The sequence below is a fragment of the Melitaea cinxia genome, chromosome 9 (assembly GCF_905220565.1).
Source record: "Melitaea cinxia chromosome 9, ilMelCinx1.1, whole genome shotgun sequence".
Lineage (NCBI taxonomy): Eukaryota > Metazoa > Arthropoda > Insecta > Lepidoptera > Nymphalidae > Melitaea > Melitaea cinxia.
The window spans coordinates 11,147,477-11,165,438 of record NC_059402.1 but is presented as its reverse complement, the minus strand read 5'-3'; the positions used below and the strand labels follow the sequence as shown (position 1 = coordinate 11,165,438).

General features: G+C 31.6%; 1 protein-coding gene across 1 annotated transcript; it reads right to left on the bottom strand.

Annotated features, from left to right (window-relative positions):
- Window positions 1–3,713: 3,713 nt before the first annotated feature.
- LOC123656139 (inositol polyphosphate 5-phosphatase K-like) lies at window positions 3,714–17,625 on the bottom strand. The gene is made up of 10 exons (XM_045591848.1): window positions 17,612–17,625; window positions 17,383–17,502; window positions 16,819–17,044; window positions 12,563–12,738; window positions 8,451–8,696; window positions 7,453–7,606; window positions 5,573–5,740; window positions 4,974–5,135; window positions 4,416–4,608; window positions 3,714–4,025 (listed from the first exon to the last, which is right to left on the bottom strand). Exons 1-10 carry the CDS (start codon window positions 17,623–17,625, stop codon window positions 3,829–3,831), a joined length of 1,656 nt encoding a protein of 551 aa, XP_045447804.1. The 3' UTR covers window positions 3,714–3,828.
- Between the last annotated feature and the right edge of the window lie 337 nt (window positions 17,626–17,962).

Sequence of the window (17,962 nt, the reverse complement as noted above, 5' to 3'; positions counted from 1 at the left end):
GAGATATTTCTCTCTCAAATATGTACCTAAAAGTTCTAGTTTATTAATTGAAGAGCAACAGGTCCTAATAGCCTATTGTACTTCCTGCTGTTAAAGTCTATATGTAATTTATTTGCCGGATAAACTCTAACCACAACTGGTAAATCAGGCCCTTAGTAATTTATAGTTATTCGTTACTTACCTATATCAAAAAAATAAAACTAAATAGTTCGTAACTATGTAGGTACTCCTAAGCGATAACCACTTAAGTTGCGTCATTGCAAACCACAGTTTAAGGTGATAAGTATGTATGCGTAGTGCTTAAGTATCAAATAATAGTTATTTACGGCTATGACCTACAATAATAAATGTTAAACCATCAGGAACTTATAGTCCTGAAACAAATATCATTGTTTAAAAGATAGCCATAACTTTTAAACTATTGTTCTTATGAAATTATGTCTATATAAGTCTGTGTAAAATTAAAATAAAAAAAATCAACAAAGTATTTTACTCGTTAAAAAAATTAAATATAAAGCATTGCCACTTAAATTCTGCACTTAAGCAGTTTAATTTTACTATAAATAGATATTAATATCTATATAATAGTATCCGAAGGCAGCAGCGTCTTCGGTGCGACAATGCCAGCCCTGCGGTCACCGACCCGTCTGCTCAGCGTGGCACAAAACACGTAAGTTCACCCCGTGTATGCCGCAAACTTTTAGAGGCCTATGTCCAGTGGACTGCGATAGGCTGAAGTGATGACATATTAATATTTCCGTTAAGTGACAAATTAAAGCAATAGCAATAAAAATTCACATATTAGCCGATAATTACATAACTAACTGACTCGACAGACATATTGTGTTATGAAGTATCAAGCGCGCGAAGTTGAAATAGTAGTAGTAAAAGTAGGTACGAGCATTTTTAATTTATTAAAGATATACAAAATAAAATTGCATTAATTTGTGTAATTTCCTAATAAAAAATAATCCTTAGAAACGAAAAGAAACAAAAACCTAACTAATTTATATTTCGTTCTATTTGTAAGATTTTCGTTAAGTATTATCGAAGTTTACTTGTAATAGCAAAATCGAAATATAACATTTAAAAAAATAAGTTCAATAACTTTTTATATAAATATCGCTCCAGAAGATTCACAATACAATTATGTACGCTACTGCGTTCTTTAGTTGGCCGAAATCTATGTATACATATACAGGTTACTTGTAATCACGATCCTTTGAAGGGGTTGTCAGGAGGGGTATGGGCAATCACAGAAAAATATTTTAAAAAATCCATGTTCAACTATTTTAGATTGTTTTAAATTTTATTATTATTAGTAAAAAATTCCCGAATCTATCACTTTAAAGGGCATTAGAAAAAAATAATTGACGAATATTCGTAAAATTGTTATAGGATGATAAACAATATTCTAAAAAATAATAAATAACAACAAACATAACGATAACTTATTGAATTTTTAACCCTTGACTCACCAATTGGGGTCACACGAAGAGTATAGCGTATGATGTGTCACCTGTTTCTCCGAACATCGAAATATTGAAAACTCGCATTAGGGGATCATGACATATTAAAAGTAATCCTGTATACCTATATAAAAATTTCGTGTCACGGGGTATGAGGGCGATAAACTTCGAAACTACTGAACCAATTTTTATCAAATTTTGTAAGCATCTGTAATTTTGTCTAACTTGAGAGATAGGGTAGTTTTCATCTCAATTGGACCCGATAGGTGGCGCTGCTATCGGTATGTAAGCAATCAAATTTGGTAGCTGTTTTTCGGGTGGACAATGTCTGCCGGTTCCGCTAGTATTAATTCAAAATAACATTTTGAATTTACCTATCATTTATGTAAAGACCTCTTTAGCGATACTGTTGTCTTATGTGTCATACATATATTTGTTCTTTTCTTGTACATTTCTATGTTACACCTTTTTTTTCTGTTATACAATAAAAAATACTCGTATTTCCATACCAGTTGTGTCATGAAGTGTAAAATATTCTAATGATTCAACCTTTGAAAAAAATAATTAAACATGTAAATTGTATATAATATGTACAATAATTTTGAGCTTTGTGTGACCTTAAACAAGAAAATGGATGCTCTCAAGACTTAAACACAATTCTGGGTACCCTTAAACTATTAAATATACACCTTACATAGTCTATTGATGCAAGAAGAAACATTTATCTACCCTTGTTATTATTGTATTTATCATTTAACAATATAGAATGGCATAGTTTTTACATAACAATAAATATATCTACAAATTGCACTAATTTTAATGTACATTGTTATACAAATTGTACTAACTGAATCACAAAATATTATATGTTAATATTTTTATTAACTATATTACAACAATTAACACAACGTTTATTGTCTAAAGCCATGGGGTGTTACTCGTACGACATAACTGTTTAGATTTGATAATTACTCTAAATTAAGGCTAATTTAGGCTTTAATATTAAAATATATACCTCACACTGATTTGGTATTTCAACATTCTACTGACAATATTTATTGGAATGGTAAATATCATCAAAAATTCTCAAACATAAATCGACGTTGAAACATCAAAGGTCTGATGATAATACTGATCAATTTCACAATTATTTTAATATGTTTTTCAAAAAATTGTACTGCTGACTTGTTCTCAAAACTATTTTAAATATAGAGATACTTTGAATATTTTAACTACGATTTAATTTTAATTTGTGACTATTTTTCACTAATACGTTTATTTGTAATGATATCAAGTGTCTTTAAGAATATCGATAAATACATATTTAACCAATAATTTGCTTAAATAATGTTCGGATTTGAAAAATATCTGAAAACCTTCATTATTATTATTATCACTTACTATATAGAAAACTACGATCAAAGTACATTTGCCATTAACTTTTAACCAACCAACTAAGCAACTAAGAACGGAATTTTTAACTACGTTATAGCGATTAAATATTCTGAACGTTCATTTGCCGTATATGTCATGATATATGAGTCAAATATTTTTTTCTATTTAAGTCTACATGCTGAACACGAGACAGCTTTTATCTCACAGTTGAAGAGTAGTTCAATCCCAAAAAAGTATTCAATATATATATCAAGTATTTATATCCCTCCTTTATTTTAAATTAATAATCATCTTTTAAGTGCATGTGAATTAAGATGGACTTTACAAGGGTGGTCCGACAAGTACTTAGCCTACAAAAGTAAAAATAAAATTTCGGACAACTGGTAATTTATTTCTCAACATAGTCTCCTTTTAGTTCTATACTCTTGAACCAGTAATGCTGCAACTTCTTTAACGCATCTAAAAAATTAGTTTTCTAGAGATCTGCAAAGTAGTGGCCGCACTGTGGAATATGGCTAACAAATTTTCGACGGTCGGCATTGAAGGAGAAGAGTCACCGTACACAGCATACAAATTCTATTCCATTCAAAAAACAAGAATGAAATCACCGTCCCATATTACTCTTTCACCATTTTTCTAAAATCCGCGGACACGTCCACTTCCACACACAAAACAAAACTACAAGTCCGAACCGGCTAAAACTTTGACAGTAGCCATCTACAAAAATATTCTAAACGATATTATATCTTTCTTGCGATGGTGGCGCTATCGTGCGGTGAGGCTAAGTACTTATCGGACGACCCTCGTATATGAGTGAAATGAAATATAGAAATAAATAAATTTTTGGTGGATTGACAGCTCTTCTGAGTGCTTCAAATAAATTGTGACAGTTTGCAATTTTACTTAAAAACTAAGGGCCAGCTTTCCGTCTATTCGCCGGTGAGCCAGGCAGGTAACCCTTTAGTCAGTCAATACTGAGGTCGTTTGAGAAATGGCGTGAAAGTTTAGCTACATCGAGGCCAGTGAAGTCTGTGAATATGTCCGTTGTGGCTGTAGAGGGTTTAGAGCGACCGGGGGATGAACTCGTTGACGCCTCGACACAGGGGTCGATTGTTACTAACCTGTCTTCTTTGCTACTTACCTCGAACGGTTCGGATATACCTAGAAAAAAAAAATGAGTTAAATATATAAAACTTAAGGTATAAAACATTAGGTAGGGCACATCAGGAAATATTCTATATAATGTGGAGGTCTAATATTGAGTGAAAATAAAATGAAAAATAAAAGAAATCTTCTACAATGTGGAGGTACCTCCACATTATAGAAGACCATAGTTAGATAATACTGGTCTCAAGCAGTATTGTGATCTTATGGCGAGAAAGGTAGTTAGAGCTACGAAGAATGGTCGAGGTTAGGGTCAGCAAAGTAACCGCTTACAACATCAAATGGATATTACGCTAGTTTATTAATAAAAAAAATAATCCACTTGTTCTATGCGATCAAAAATATTATATTGAGACAAAAAAAAATTTAAATTATTTAGTTACCAACCTAAAACGCTCTTGACTTCGCTATTAGGCTGACTGAAGTATATAAGCCGGTAGAAGCCGGGCGTTCGTACTCCACTACCAACAGGGAAGCTAAGAGTCACTTTTCGAAGCGTCCCCGGAGCAGCTGTAGGGGCCACGCTGACCTTCGCGAGGTACTCGTACACTATGTAATTGTCCAAATTTTGGAAATCGGCCTGAAAAATGACATTTATGGGATTTTTTTTAAATAAATAAATAAACGCCTCACACTCGACGGCCACTACGATTATCTCCAGTGTTGGAGGTCCGGAAACTACTACGATAAACAGCTGTATCGCCAATACAAATGTACAGGGATCGAACCCGCACCGTCAGCGAAACAGCCACAAACCAGTGCTGTGACTATTGCACCAATGCGTCGTCGTATTTAAGGGATTAAAAATTGAATAATTCTGCAATTATTATACGTGCGAAAGGTTTTGACTTTTTCTACAAGGGTCTACTACATGTTCATTTTATACCAAAGATTTTATTGTCATTTTTTTTTCATTTTTTATTAAGGAAGTTTTGTAGTACTTACATCGTATATTCCAATCCAATCATTAGGATGTATTTCCACATCAGGAGACAAAGTACACTGTGTCCTAAAATCGGCATCGCCTATGTACCAAATACGAACAATTGGATCAAACTCCACCGTCTTAACTGTGTAGTTGGAAAACGCCTGAAAGGAAACAGAAAAATCAACAACGTGTTTTGTGACACAAATTTAATTATTTAGGATCATTTTATTTTCAGTCAATATTAGAAGAAAACTATTAATTTTGGTGCAAATATAAGAAAATCTATTTAAAAAAAAAACCTTTTGAAAGTACCTAATTTATTTTCTATTTTGTTATTATCTAAAAATCTTATATTAACATACATTATGTACTTTACATTTTATTATATTAATTGCAGGTAGGAAAATTTTTACTACTTAACTCAAAAAGAAAAATTTAAAGATTATAACAATATTTTAGTGTAGTGACCATGTGAACGCAGACAATATAGTTCCTATTACATGAAATATAACCTCTTAGTTTTACAGAATTAATCTGGACACAGACGGATTATTCGTAACAACGGGTAGAAAATAAAAATGTAAAGCTCGGAAATATTTATTAAAACATATCTCACCTCTTCCTCTTGTTCTGTAGAATCTATACCAATATTATCGTCTAAAGCCGAAAAGGCAGCTATTGGTTCTACCATTGAAGCATCACCCTCAGGCGGTATTAGAGCAGAACGCATGCGTATCTGTGTCTTCTTTATTTTTGGTACCTCTACGGGGACAGCGGATCGAATCTACCGTGCATTGTTGGTGTGTTAGTTAGTGCAAATTAAAAATACTTTATCAAAAGCAAAACTAAAGCACATGTCTACAATTATGTACAAAACATCATACATTACGAAAAAAAAACAAAAAACGTTGTTATAATAGAAAATAATAATAAACATTTTTATTATAAAATAGAAGAAGACATGTTTGCAGAAATATATAAATAAATTATTTACTATGTCGTTTGTTAAGTTTGCGGTAAACATAAAATAGTGATGTCATATGTGATGTGATAAGATGTATATTTCAATTAATTTTAATAGTAATAGTATTTAAATAATTGACTAATATAAACGGAATCACATGATGTAATAATATAATAAAAACAATAATATATAAAAAAAAATACATTGTCTCGGGACTGGTCTTTGTGAATATTTCTTAAGACAAAGAAGAAAAAAAAATGATTGCGTTGATCTCGAGTATAACATAATATAATATTATTTTGTATACTTGAAAATATAAACACTCTTTAAAACATATTCTCCCAAACATTGTAACAGAAACAACTAACAATATAAAACTACACAAACTTATTGTAAACAATATCATTTAACTTTAAGCAACATTATATTAATATAGATATTTTTAACGTATACATATGAGAATCGAGTTCTATCTCAAATCTTCGAGCGTAAACAAGTTATATGTAAAGAATCTTTACATGTTGTGGAGATTATGTGATAAGAGTTTTACTTAAATATTGTGTAACTACGATAGTAAAATTGTAACAAAAAAAGGAAAAGTAACATTTGGTGCGTTTTCTCATTTAACGACGAATTATTTCAGAAATAAATTCAACAATATCGTCGGATTGTCTATAATAGTCTTTCGATCAGATTACGACTTTGATATATTGACGGATATACTATCATCGACGACATGTTTAGAAATACGATTGTTATAAGAAATATAGTTTCAGAAATATACATTATTTACTTTACTAATAATATTTAATCTTTAAAATACTTGAAGTATGTAAAACACATGATAACAAAACTGAGATTAACATTGAATTTGTTTTGCTAAACACAAAAAAAAACAGTACACCATACTATTTATGAGAAGTAATAATTACGATCATACCGAGTTATAACTAATTTCAATATTTATTTTATCAATCATTGATTTATCTTATTAGAGATAGACTTTGCCATAAAGCACAGTCATATAAATTGTGTCAAAATCAAATTTGTGTCAAAAATGGTAAGCAAATTACATACTACTAACTACTGAAAGCGATAGTTTTATTTTCAAGAATCATCTTAGAGATGTTGTCTACTACACCACACAACTACTGCACTGCATACAACCAATATTAAAACTATGTCAAATAATTATTATTAGTATGAAAAACCACAAATAGATAAGTTATGGAATCACAACATATTAAATACAAGCAAACAAATACAAGCAAAAACAATCCACCTTTTTCCATACAAACCACAAAACAACCTTATATTACAATGAATTTATTATGAAAAAGATAACGCACAAGTAACGCATTTTTTACATCATAAGCAGTTTAAAAAGACATAAATTATTTTCCAAACTTACGGTTTAAACGTTTATCAATGTTCAAATAAAATATATTTTTAAAAGTTGAACTTTATTGTTATAATAATAAGGTATATTTTGTGTTTATGAAAAGTTAGAATAGATAAAATACAATACTAACTTTTATGTTAAACTGTGCGACAACAGGCTTGTGGTCGCTGACCATATAGTGGGGCATGTGGTTGTAAGATATCAAATCAGCCCTCAACGTTATATTTTCATAGTTGTTCGCTATCACTTTGTACAATATTCTGTCTGTCCACGATGGTTTACGTCTGAAATACACATTATTACCAATTAGCATTACACTTCAGAATATATTGCACTAGATTAGCTAGATTTATTCTCCGTTTTGGTCACCCGATTAGTTTTACTAAATGCATATGATACAGGGAAAATATAATATTTAATTTATAAGTTCATTAACATACAATATGTCAAAGACATTTATTTTAATTATCAAAACTATTTACCAGTCTTAACGGTACAGGTTATCAAGTATGTTTATAAATACAGTGCAGAAAAATTATAAACATTATAAATATGGATTTACTTAAGAAGTAGGCATTATTAATATTTAATTAAAATTATAATAAAGGTACAACCGATCGAGTTTGTAGATTGTTCATATTTTTTGGAAAATAAATACAAAAAAGCCAAACTCTTTGTGTCTTGGCCGCAAATCAAACCAATATTAATTAATTAATTAAAGCTAAGAAGGCACAATATGAATTATTCTTACCAGCTAGGAAACTGGGTATGATTTATCCCAAAACGCAGTAACCTTCATTCGAGAGAAAGTTAAAGTTAAAATTCATTAAGACATAATCCGATTTCATTTATGCTTTTTGAAAGTGATAACCCTCGGTATATTTTCCAAATTACTTGAAACCCGAAATATCCCGAAAGCTTTAAACGTACGGTTCATCATAAACTGGTCCAATACTTAACTTTACAGGGTCGAAAAAAGGGACAGCAATCATAAACGAAATTGCAGATATAACTAGTGGTGAAACACGTTAAAGAAACAGCGCAATATGCTATATTACAAATAAATAATATATCTACTTAAAGAGATATAGTTTCCAACATGTAAACGCTTAATCATAACACACTCACTTCAAATCATAATCGTCGGTCCCAATATTAAATTTGTATGTAGGAGGGAACTTGATCTCAGGTTCACTAAATTCTGAAAATGCTTCCCCGCTGTTCATCACAGCCAACAATTGATCGTGTTTTAATAACGACGTGTATTTATCCTTCTCAACTTTTTCTAAAGCAGCTACGATTTCCTCTGATGATGGACTACTATCAGAAGGATGGTCCAAACGAAAGTTGAGATCACCCACCCAAAATACGTAGCTGAAATTAAAAATGCAATTAACACTTGGTTCATATCTCTTAGCATATTTTAAATAACTTAAAGTAAATGTGGGGTAACCATTACATAAACGTAAGTAATAGTATTTTGACACCACAACAGCGCTTCAATTTTTTTATACTACAAAGGTGGCAACACGTGAACAGTGCACCTGAAGTTAAGTAGATACCGTAGCTTATGGACGCCTGATACTCCTCTTACCTTACTCAACACAGGAACCCAACACTCGAGAGTGGTGTAATTTAGATGTGATCTTCTGTAAGCTTGAGATCCAAATGTTGAGCGAGATATTTACAACTTTGCCCTACCTCAAAAAAATTATTTCAAAGGCATATCATAACTTAAACTTAAAACTATTTTGATTCTAATAAAATTTAAATTAATATTGCAGAACAAATTGTTGTCGAAAAATTGTTGTTCTTGCTTTTATTCTATTTATCAAGCTAAATAATAGATTAATTAATTCATACCACTTAATTTATCACGACTACGACTATACGTGTTACTTTTAGTTTTTTTTTTTTTTTTTTCCTTATAAACGTTATTAATGCTACAGCGGAACAAATGTTGTACTGCATTTCAAAATGGTAACGATTATTACCATAACAGTTATTTTTCATGTGTATAGCCAAACTTATCCTATAAAACATTTACACTCCGCTATGTGTACAGACTACGCATTATTTATTTACATTTTTTCAATAACAAGTCACTTTAATGTAATATCTAATAATATCATTAATTATAATAAATTATCTGTTGTATCTCTAATCCGTTTAGAGTGTATGACTAAACGCATTGTGATAACACTGCTGTGTGACAGGACAGTATCAGGTAGCAAATTTATTTTAAAACAACTTCCTACTACTATTATCTACTACAATCTGGTGTTATCTATTGAAACTTAGTATCGTCTTCGCCTATAAAATTGCCGTTTCATCGTACTGGCTATTCCAAAACTAAACAAAAATCGCTAAGAACTCGAATTTCAAATTTTTATTATTAAAAATATAGAATTCTTTTATATTATAATTAGTCATTTGTTTAATGGTTAGCGTTTTGTTTACATCGCATTTGTACGTTTTTTCGTCATCATGGATATGTTAAAAATTCGAGTGATTATATGAGTTCCGTCGTGGTAGCAAAGCGGCAGAAGCGGCACACAACATTAACAACGTTTACGGTGCGAACACTACTAAGGATCGTATCACCCGTTATTGGTTTGCTCGCTTTCGTTTCGTTAATTTTGACCTAAGAAATGAACCACGTGGTCGACCAAAAATGTTGGTCGAGAATGACGAATTAAAGGCGATCGTGGAGGCTGATGATTCTCAAACTACAGCTGAATTAGCAGCAGCTTTCGAAGTTAGCACTAAAACAATATTGGTCCATTTGGCTCAAATTGGCAAGGTAAAGAAGCTCGACAAATGGGCGCCTCACGAATTGAATGAACGCCAGCGCGAAATACGCGTCGAGACGTGCCTTGCTATGCTCAACAGACACACAAACGAAGGCATATTGAATCGCGTTGTTACTTGTGACGAAAATGGATTCTATTCAACAATCGCAAGCGCTCAGCTAGATGGTTAGATCCTAGTTCAATACCTAAACAATGCCCTAAACGAAAAATGACCCCTAAGAAAGTGATCGTAACTGTTTTGTGGTCTAGCGCCGCTGTAACTCATCACAGCTTCTTACCAAACGACATGAGCATTACTGCAGATGTGTACTATGAAGAACTTAACACAATGATGGGGAAGCTCAAACGTCTCCAACCAGCTTTGGTCAATCGCTCGGCTCCGCTGCTCCTCCACGACAACGCACGACCTTATACTGCACAGCAAACAGTCTCCAAGTTACAAGAGCTGGGGTTGGAGGTTTTCCGTCATCCACCGTACTCACCAGATATTGCCCCTACAGACTCCCACTTTTTCCAGAATTTGGATAACTTTTTGGCAGGAAAAAAAATTCAATACCCGAGAGGCAGTACAAAATGCCTTTAAAGAGTTTGTTGCCTCCCGTCCAGCAGAGTTTTTCAAGAAAGGCATCAATAAGTTACCACGACGTTGGCAAAAATGCATTGATTCCATGGGTAATTACTTTGAATATTAAAAATAAAAAATATATTTTTACGTTTTAATGCGAAGTATTCTTTACACGCTTGAAAATAACGGATATAATTGTTTGCTCGCAAACGAAAAAAAACCGACTTCAATTACATCGATAATTAAATACGCGCTATCAAAGATTACTCGAAAAGTATTCATCAAATCTCGATCGAATTTAAATAGAACCCTAAGCCAAATATCAGCTTTCGATTAAAATAAGAATCATCAAAATCGGTATACCCAGTGAAAAGTTATGCGCCATAATACAACGTAAAATAATAATAATGATGAAGAAGAAATTGTAAAGTATTTGTAATGTAAAGTAGGTCGACGAAAAAGTAATCAAGCAAATAAGCATTATTACTCGAAAAATACTTGTTAGATCTCAATTAAAATTATATAGGACCACACGACACGCAACATCTTTGGATTTAAAAAATCATCGAAATCGATCCACCCAGTCAAAAGTTCCGATGTAACAATGTACGAAAATAATTGTGTTTGCTCGCAAACGAAAAAAAAAACCGACTTCAATTACATCGACGAGTAGTACAACGTAGATCGACAAAAAATAGTCAAGTAACTGCGCGTTATCAAAGATTACTCAAAAAGTAGTTATCAGATCTCAATAAAATTTATATGTGACCACATGACAAACATCAGCTTTCGATTAAATTAAAAATTATTAAAATCGGTACACCCAGTAAAAAGTTATTGCGGATTTTCAAGAAGTTCCCTCGATTTCTCTGGGATCCCATCATCAGATCCTGGTTTCCTTATCATGGTACCAAATTAGGGATATCCTCTTTCCAACAAAAAAAGAATTATCAAAATCGGTACAACCAGTAAAAAGTTATTGCGGATTTTCAAGAATTTCCATCAATTTCTCCGGGATCCCATCATCAGATCCTGGTTTCCTTATCATGGTACTAAACTTAGGATATCTCCTTTCCAACAAAAAAAGAATTATCAAAATCGGTACATCCAGTAGAAAGTTATGTGGTATAATACAACGTAGGTCGACGAAAAAAGCGTCAAGTAAAAACGCATTATTAGATATAGCTCGAAAAGTAGTTGTTAGATCTCAAATAAATTTAAATGGGACCAATTGGCACACACCACCTTTCGATTAAAAGAAAATTTGTCGAAATCGCTCCACCCAGTCAAAAGTTCTGATGTAACATACATAAAAAAAATAAAAAAAAAATACAGTCGAATTGAGAACCTCCTCCTTTTTTGGAAGTCGGTTAAAAAAAGTACAAACGAAGAATCCGAACGGAACTTGAAACAGACGAACGTAGAAAGATCAAAATAATGACAATTCAAAAGTGTAGATATTTAGAACTTTGTTAAATGAAGATTTTTTTTTTTTAATTTGGAAGAGCTAGTTATATAAACATCATCACAAGAAAAGTACCTATTTGCTAATTACTTTAGAATACATTTAAACCTACGACAAAGCCAGCCCTGCGGTCACCAACCCGCCTGCCCAACGTGGTGACTATGGGCAACACACATGAGTTCACGTTCATCATTATCATTACAGCCTATACAGTCCACTGCTGGATATAGGCCTCCACAAGTTCACGCCAAAAATTTCACGTTATTTTTGGCGTAAACTTGTGGGGGCCCATGTCCAGCAGTGGACTGTATAGGCTGTAATGATGATGATGACATTTAAACCTTATTCACGTTTTATTTCGAATATGACACAGTTGTGTTATTTATATGATACTTACTCATGATATAAAATGTTTGAAGTCTCGGCAATGTGATAGCAGTGTTCTTTAATTATTGTGTTGTATTCGCTTATACGCTCCTCGAGCATATAATCGTGGGCGGCCAAGTGACAATTTACTAGGCACACCGAACAACCGTATATGTTAAACCTGACGCTCACCGCTCCTTTGTTACCCTGGAACAAAGAACTCATATAAAACAATAAAGAACAAGAGCCATAGCCCTTGTTAATACTATGATTGTTTGACCGATTCATCCTGTAACTGCCCACAGCTGGGTGTATATAAGAGAAGGTTCAACACTACATAATTTGCAAATTATATTTGTAAGATACCCTCCGAATTGAGGAGTATGCCCAGCAGTGGTATGCTACAGGCTGAATCAAGCAGTCAAACATAAGCGTATGCTGAAAGTCTTTTCAACATAAAGGTCTATAGATAGGAACAGGCGCTGTAAACGGCCCGACCAATTTGGTATATTTCTTGGAGTTTACTCTTTAAGAATCGATTTTCATAAAAGGTATGAAAAAAATATGAGGAGTAAAACCTACGGAACGAGTGGCCAAGTTATTTTTCTCGTTAGGCCATCTATCGGAACCCAATAGGGTTCCAATAAACGACGACGTTTTCTAATAACGCCATCTATCGATAGATAGATGGAATTATTCCATCGTACCATATCAAATGGTAAATTTATTTACCATTTGATATGTATTAATCTTTTTCTTAGACTAGTAAGCCTTTTTTGTGTCTATTTAGAGAGTCGATCTGAAGGAGTAAACTCTAGTCGTGCGTAGAAGCTGACACAGACATTTTTTTCTTAGAATTTGGGGCGTTTATGCTACTTATTGTAGTTATTTTAACGCTTTTGGGAGTTGACTCCTTTAAAAACAATACAAGGCCCGTGGTATGAAAAATTATGGAGAGTGAAATCGTCTGACATAGTGACGCTGACTTATCCTGAGTGACGTTTTAGAGTGCAACGTCTCTTGCGAGAAAGAATATTATATGTTTGAATATTACGATAATCGTTATTAAGAAATAAACTCAAATTGCGTGTCGGAACTGACAGACAAACGTATGATTTTAGTAATAAAACAAACAACAAATAACGTGTACCTATCTGACTAATTACTTTGACTTAAATACTAAAAGTTTTTTTTTTATCAAATTTACGGGCTTTAATTTATTACATTTTTGTAACATTACAAGGGCTTACCATGCGTAGGACATATTATGTATCTATTTGGCCTTGGTCAAATTTGATTGCCCTGAAGTCGCTTTTGTATGGTAGTTTATTTTATTCCGAATATTAAGCTGATAAATAGAAAATCCTTCCCTATTACTACCATTTATATTTATAGCTTATGAACTCTTAGAAATTATAAAAAATAATTTACTATCGTTCATCGACGATAAACATAACACTGTGACAATATTATTAAGTACAAAAATGATTTAACAAACTCGATTGGCAAATATTTAATAATGGTTCGAATTTGCGACTGTTCGTTAACATAATATTTAGTTTTTGTGACCTCAGCGTGTCTTTGTCATTTTCAAATGCAATTAACGTTTACTATTTACTCATTATTTTAAAATAAACCAATTATTTTTATATATCAATCCCGTGACCAAATATTTTAACATATTAACCTAGTTTTATCTGTAAAGTCTTTGATTATAATCGAAAAGTTAACGAACTTTGAGAACTATGTTAATTTTATAAACAATTTATATTACAGATTACTAAACGTCAAGTGCAAGGTAAGCTAAAGTAGGTACTAACCATGAGAAGATTACGATCTAAGCTGTTCTCATTGAGAGATTAAAAAATTCATAATAACGTCAAACATTACATACGCAGGTAATTCATAAGATATACTCGTAATATTTAAGTATGCTTTACTTAATTAATTTATTATTTTAGCAGATCTGCATAATAAATAAATAATATTTTATTGAGTTGTAAAAATAATCTTAATTCTAATTTCATTAATGTTGTTACCTACCTTTAAGATACTACTATTTTTTTTTTTATTGTATGATACCACCTACACACGTTATGTAATTGCAATGATTTCAGTGTACATGTTGTTGGTGATATAATTTTTTGCTCGCAAACGAAAACCTAGTTCAATAGATCGAGTAGGTAAACAAAAAAAAATAACTGAGACCACACGACAAGTACCACCTTTCGATTAAAAAAAGAATCATCGAAATCAACTCATGCACTAAAAAGTTCCGAGGTAACATACGAAAAAAAAAGGACAGTCGAATTGAGGACACCATCCTTTTTCAAGTCGGTTAATAACAAATAAAATAATATATACATTTAAGTATTTTAGTACAAATGTTTGAGCCATCAAAAAGTGAAAACCATTCCTAATATATTTTTGTCTCCAACTCTCCTAAAACTAATCCTCTATTGATTTCGTATTTGTTTAAATATCTTGAAATAAATCGACAAATTTGCTACAAACGTTACCAAGTATTCAGAAATCTGATGCAGCAACCCACGTCAAAACCAAATGATGTAAGGTTTACTTATATTTAAGTTATATAAATAATGCGTCGTTATTTTCGTTCACTTCAAAAATCTTACAAAGCATGTCTGTGTCCTCACGCGTGTATTTGCTAAACATTATGCAACGAACTGATTTCGCAAATGAAATGGCAGTATAAACTGTGTTTTATTTCAGATAAGTTTTAAGAAATTTTTTACACCGCTTATTAAATTGACGACCGTGGTTTAAAGTTTGGACAACATTGTAAGTGTTAATAATTTTTTATCAAAGTAAAATTCCATTTTTTTTAAATCTATTAACAACAAAGCAAGTTTCTTTTCTTAAATTGTTTTAAAAAAATAAACATTGAAAAACACAACAGTTACATACCATATTTATTTTTGAAAGTAATCATACTGAAATATTGTCTGTTTTTTATTGTATTGAGATAGGCCGTTTACGAAAATTGATAACCGATTTTTTTACAACAATCCTGAATTTGACTACAGTGAGGCAAGCTAAGCATTTAGGGTTTACTTCTCATAGCCTCAGCATTCTAAGCACATGTTTGCTTTTTTTGGTTGTGTACCAACAAAAGCACAAAATTAGTTTAAAAATAATAATGAGCTCTATATCATAAAAACATCAATGGTAAGGTAGTGAATTCAAATTTAATTTCTACATTTTCAATTAAGACAATTGTAAAAATCTACACATACAATTTTATTTTAAATATTGACCACCTATATCACAAAACTTAATATCAATAATTAATATATTATAGGAATTATAATTACGAAAAAAAATAACATGATAAAAACTAACAGTACACAATCTAAAGGGTAGAACATAATCTCGAGTGTAATTAATTAAAATCACTATTAACTTTACACACAAATATTAATTATGATTTATAATTGAAAACAAATACATAAAAGGCAATTTTACATATTTATCCTTATTAGTTAGTTACTGTTATAAATAAACCATGATTTGTAAAAAGATATTTCCCAAACATTTGCACATTTTGTGTCAATTTATTTTATTTTTTTATTTTATTTAAAAATAGTTTATAACTTCTCTGGTATTGACGTTTTATTTCAGGTTTAAAAACTATGATGCAATTGTTCATGTTACTAACTGAATCATTCACAGTAATAAGTCCTTCTAAGAACATTATAATTTTTTGCTTCAGCCTGTAGTATCCCACTACTGGGCATAGGCCTCTTTCCCCATATAGGAGAAGGATCAGAGCTTAATCAACCACGCTGCTTCAATGCGGGTTACCGGATATATTCCCTACTATGAGTAACAATCGCAATCAGGTGTACATCATAACAACTGAGACCGACAGCTTAACGTGCTCTCCCAGGCACGATGGGGAGACCCACAAGGACTGCACAAACACCCAGACCACGGCAAACACCTGTATGGCCAATACAAATGTTTGTCATGTACAGGAATCGAACCCGCAACCGCCAGCGCAACAGGTACAATCCATGGCTGTGACCGTTGCATCAACGCAACATTGTAATAGAAAATAAATAATATGATAAGAATTTTTGTAATCTATAAAGCAAAACCAATACTTCTTTAGGCTTATCTTATCATCTATCTTGTAAAAAATATCATAAAAAGGTATAAAAATGAATACCCAAAATATACATATATTTTAAAAACAGTAACACAATTCAAAGCAAAGCAAGAAAGTACACAAGTATTATGTAAAAATAAGCAATATGCACTTACCCATAATCCACCCAATCCTGTTTTAGTAAACTGTGCCTCAATATCTCTTAGGTGTGTTACATGTTTCAATTTAGTATATACAATCAAGATGATTCCTTGCAACCTTATGCTCTTGGCTACTACAAAGCCTTGTCTGCACAGAATTTTATTGAACATTGATGTCCATTGATCGGTGAAAAGACTGTCCATTAACATATTCTGTGGTTGAGATTTAACTTCTTGCAATCTTAAAAATAACACAAATTCATATTTTATAATAATATAGACCGTAAAAACGACTTAATTAATCTTAATATAAGAATTAGAAAATAATTTCCAAATATTAACAGTCATTCTTGTTAAGATGCTGCAATGGTGAGATAATGCGGTTTCAGTAAACCTCTTATTTTACAGAGATCATTGTACAAGCAATTACATGTGTCAGCATAAATTCTGAAGCTTACTCTTAATTGCATTTAAACTTTCACTTATTGTAACTATACCAGAATTGAAAAATATTAAATTGATTTTTGGAAGGAAAGAACATACAGAAATTGAGACGCGATTATAATAATTTAACAATACCCAATAACATAAAAATCTGGTAAAGGTTTGTTTTTATTAAACTGCGATGGAAAATCCAGTAATGAGTTGAGGTCTTGACCTGGAGACCTAGTTGCTACATTCCAGGTCACGAAATAAAACCTGTAAAAAATTGTATGAATTACTAACATATATAACTACATATCACACAATATCAATAATATTATTATAATCATAAAAATTGATTTCATTTAATTAAATATTTACTTACCTGAGGGTATCCATTATCAGATATAGGTTTTAGACACTTATATATTTTTAAAATAACACTTTTATACTCTTAGAAATAAAAAACTCTTATCTAATAATTTATAGATGAAAGATAAAACGGTATCGATATGAAAACACATTCACATCTTCAAAGCAATAAATAAAACTAACTGTTATAGGTATTGACAAATTAACGTTGTTGACATTAAAAGTGACATTTTTAATAGGGTTGCAAAATTTTAATATACAGATCATAATTTTACATTTTGAAAAAAAAAACTTGTTTCAACATTATTCGTTTCTCTGCATTGTCCGAAAAATTTGGCATAGTAATATATTCATTTTACTGTAT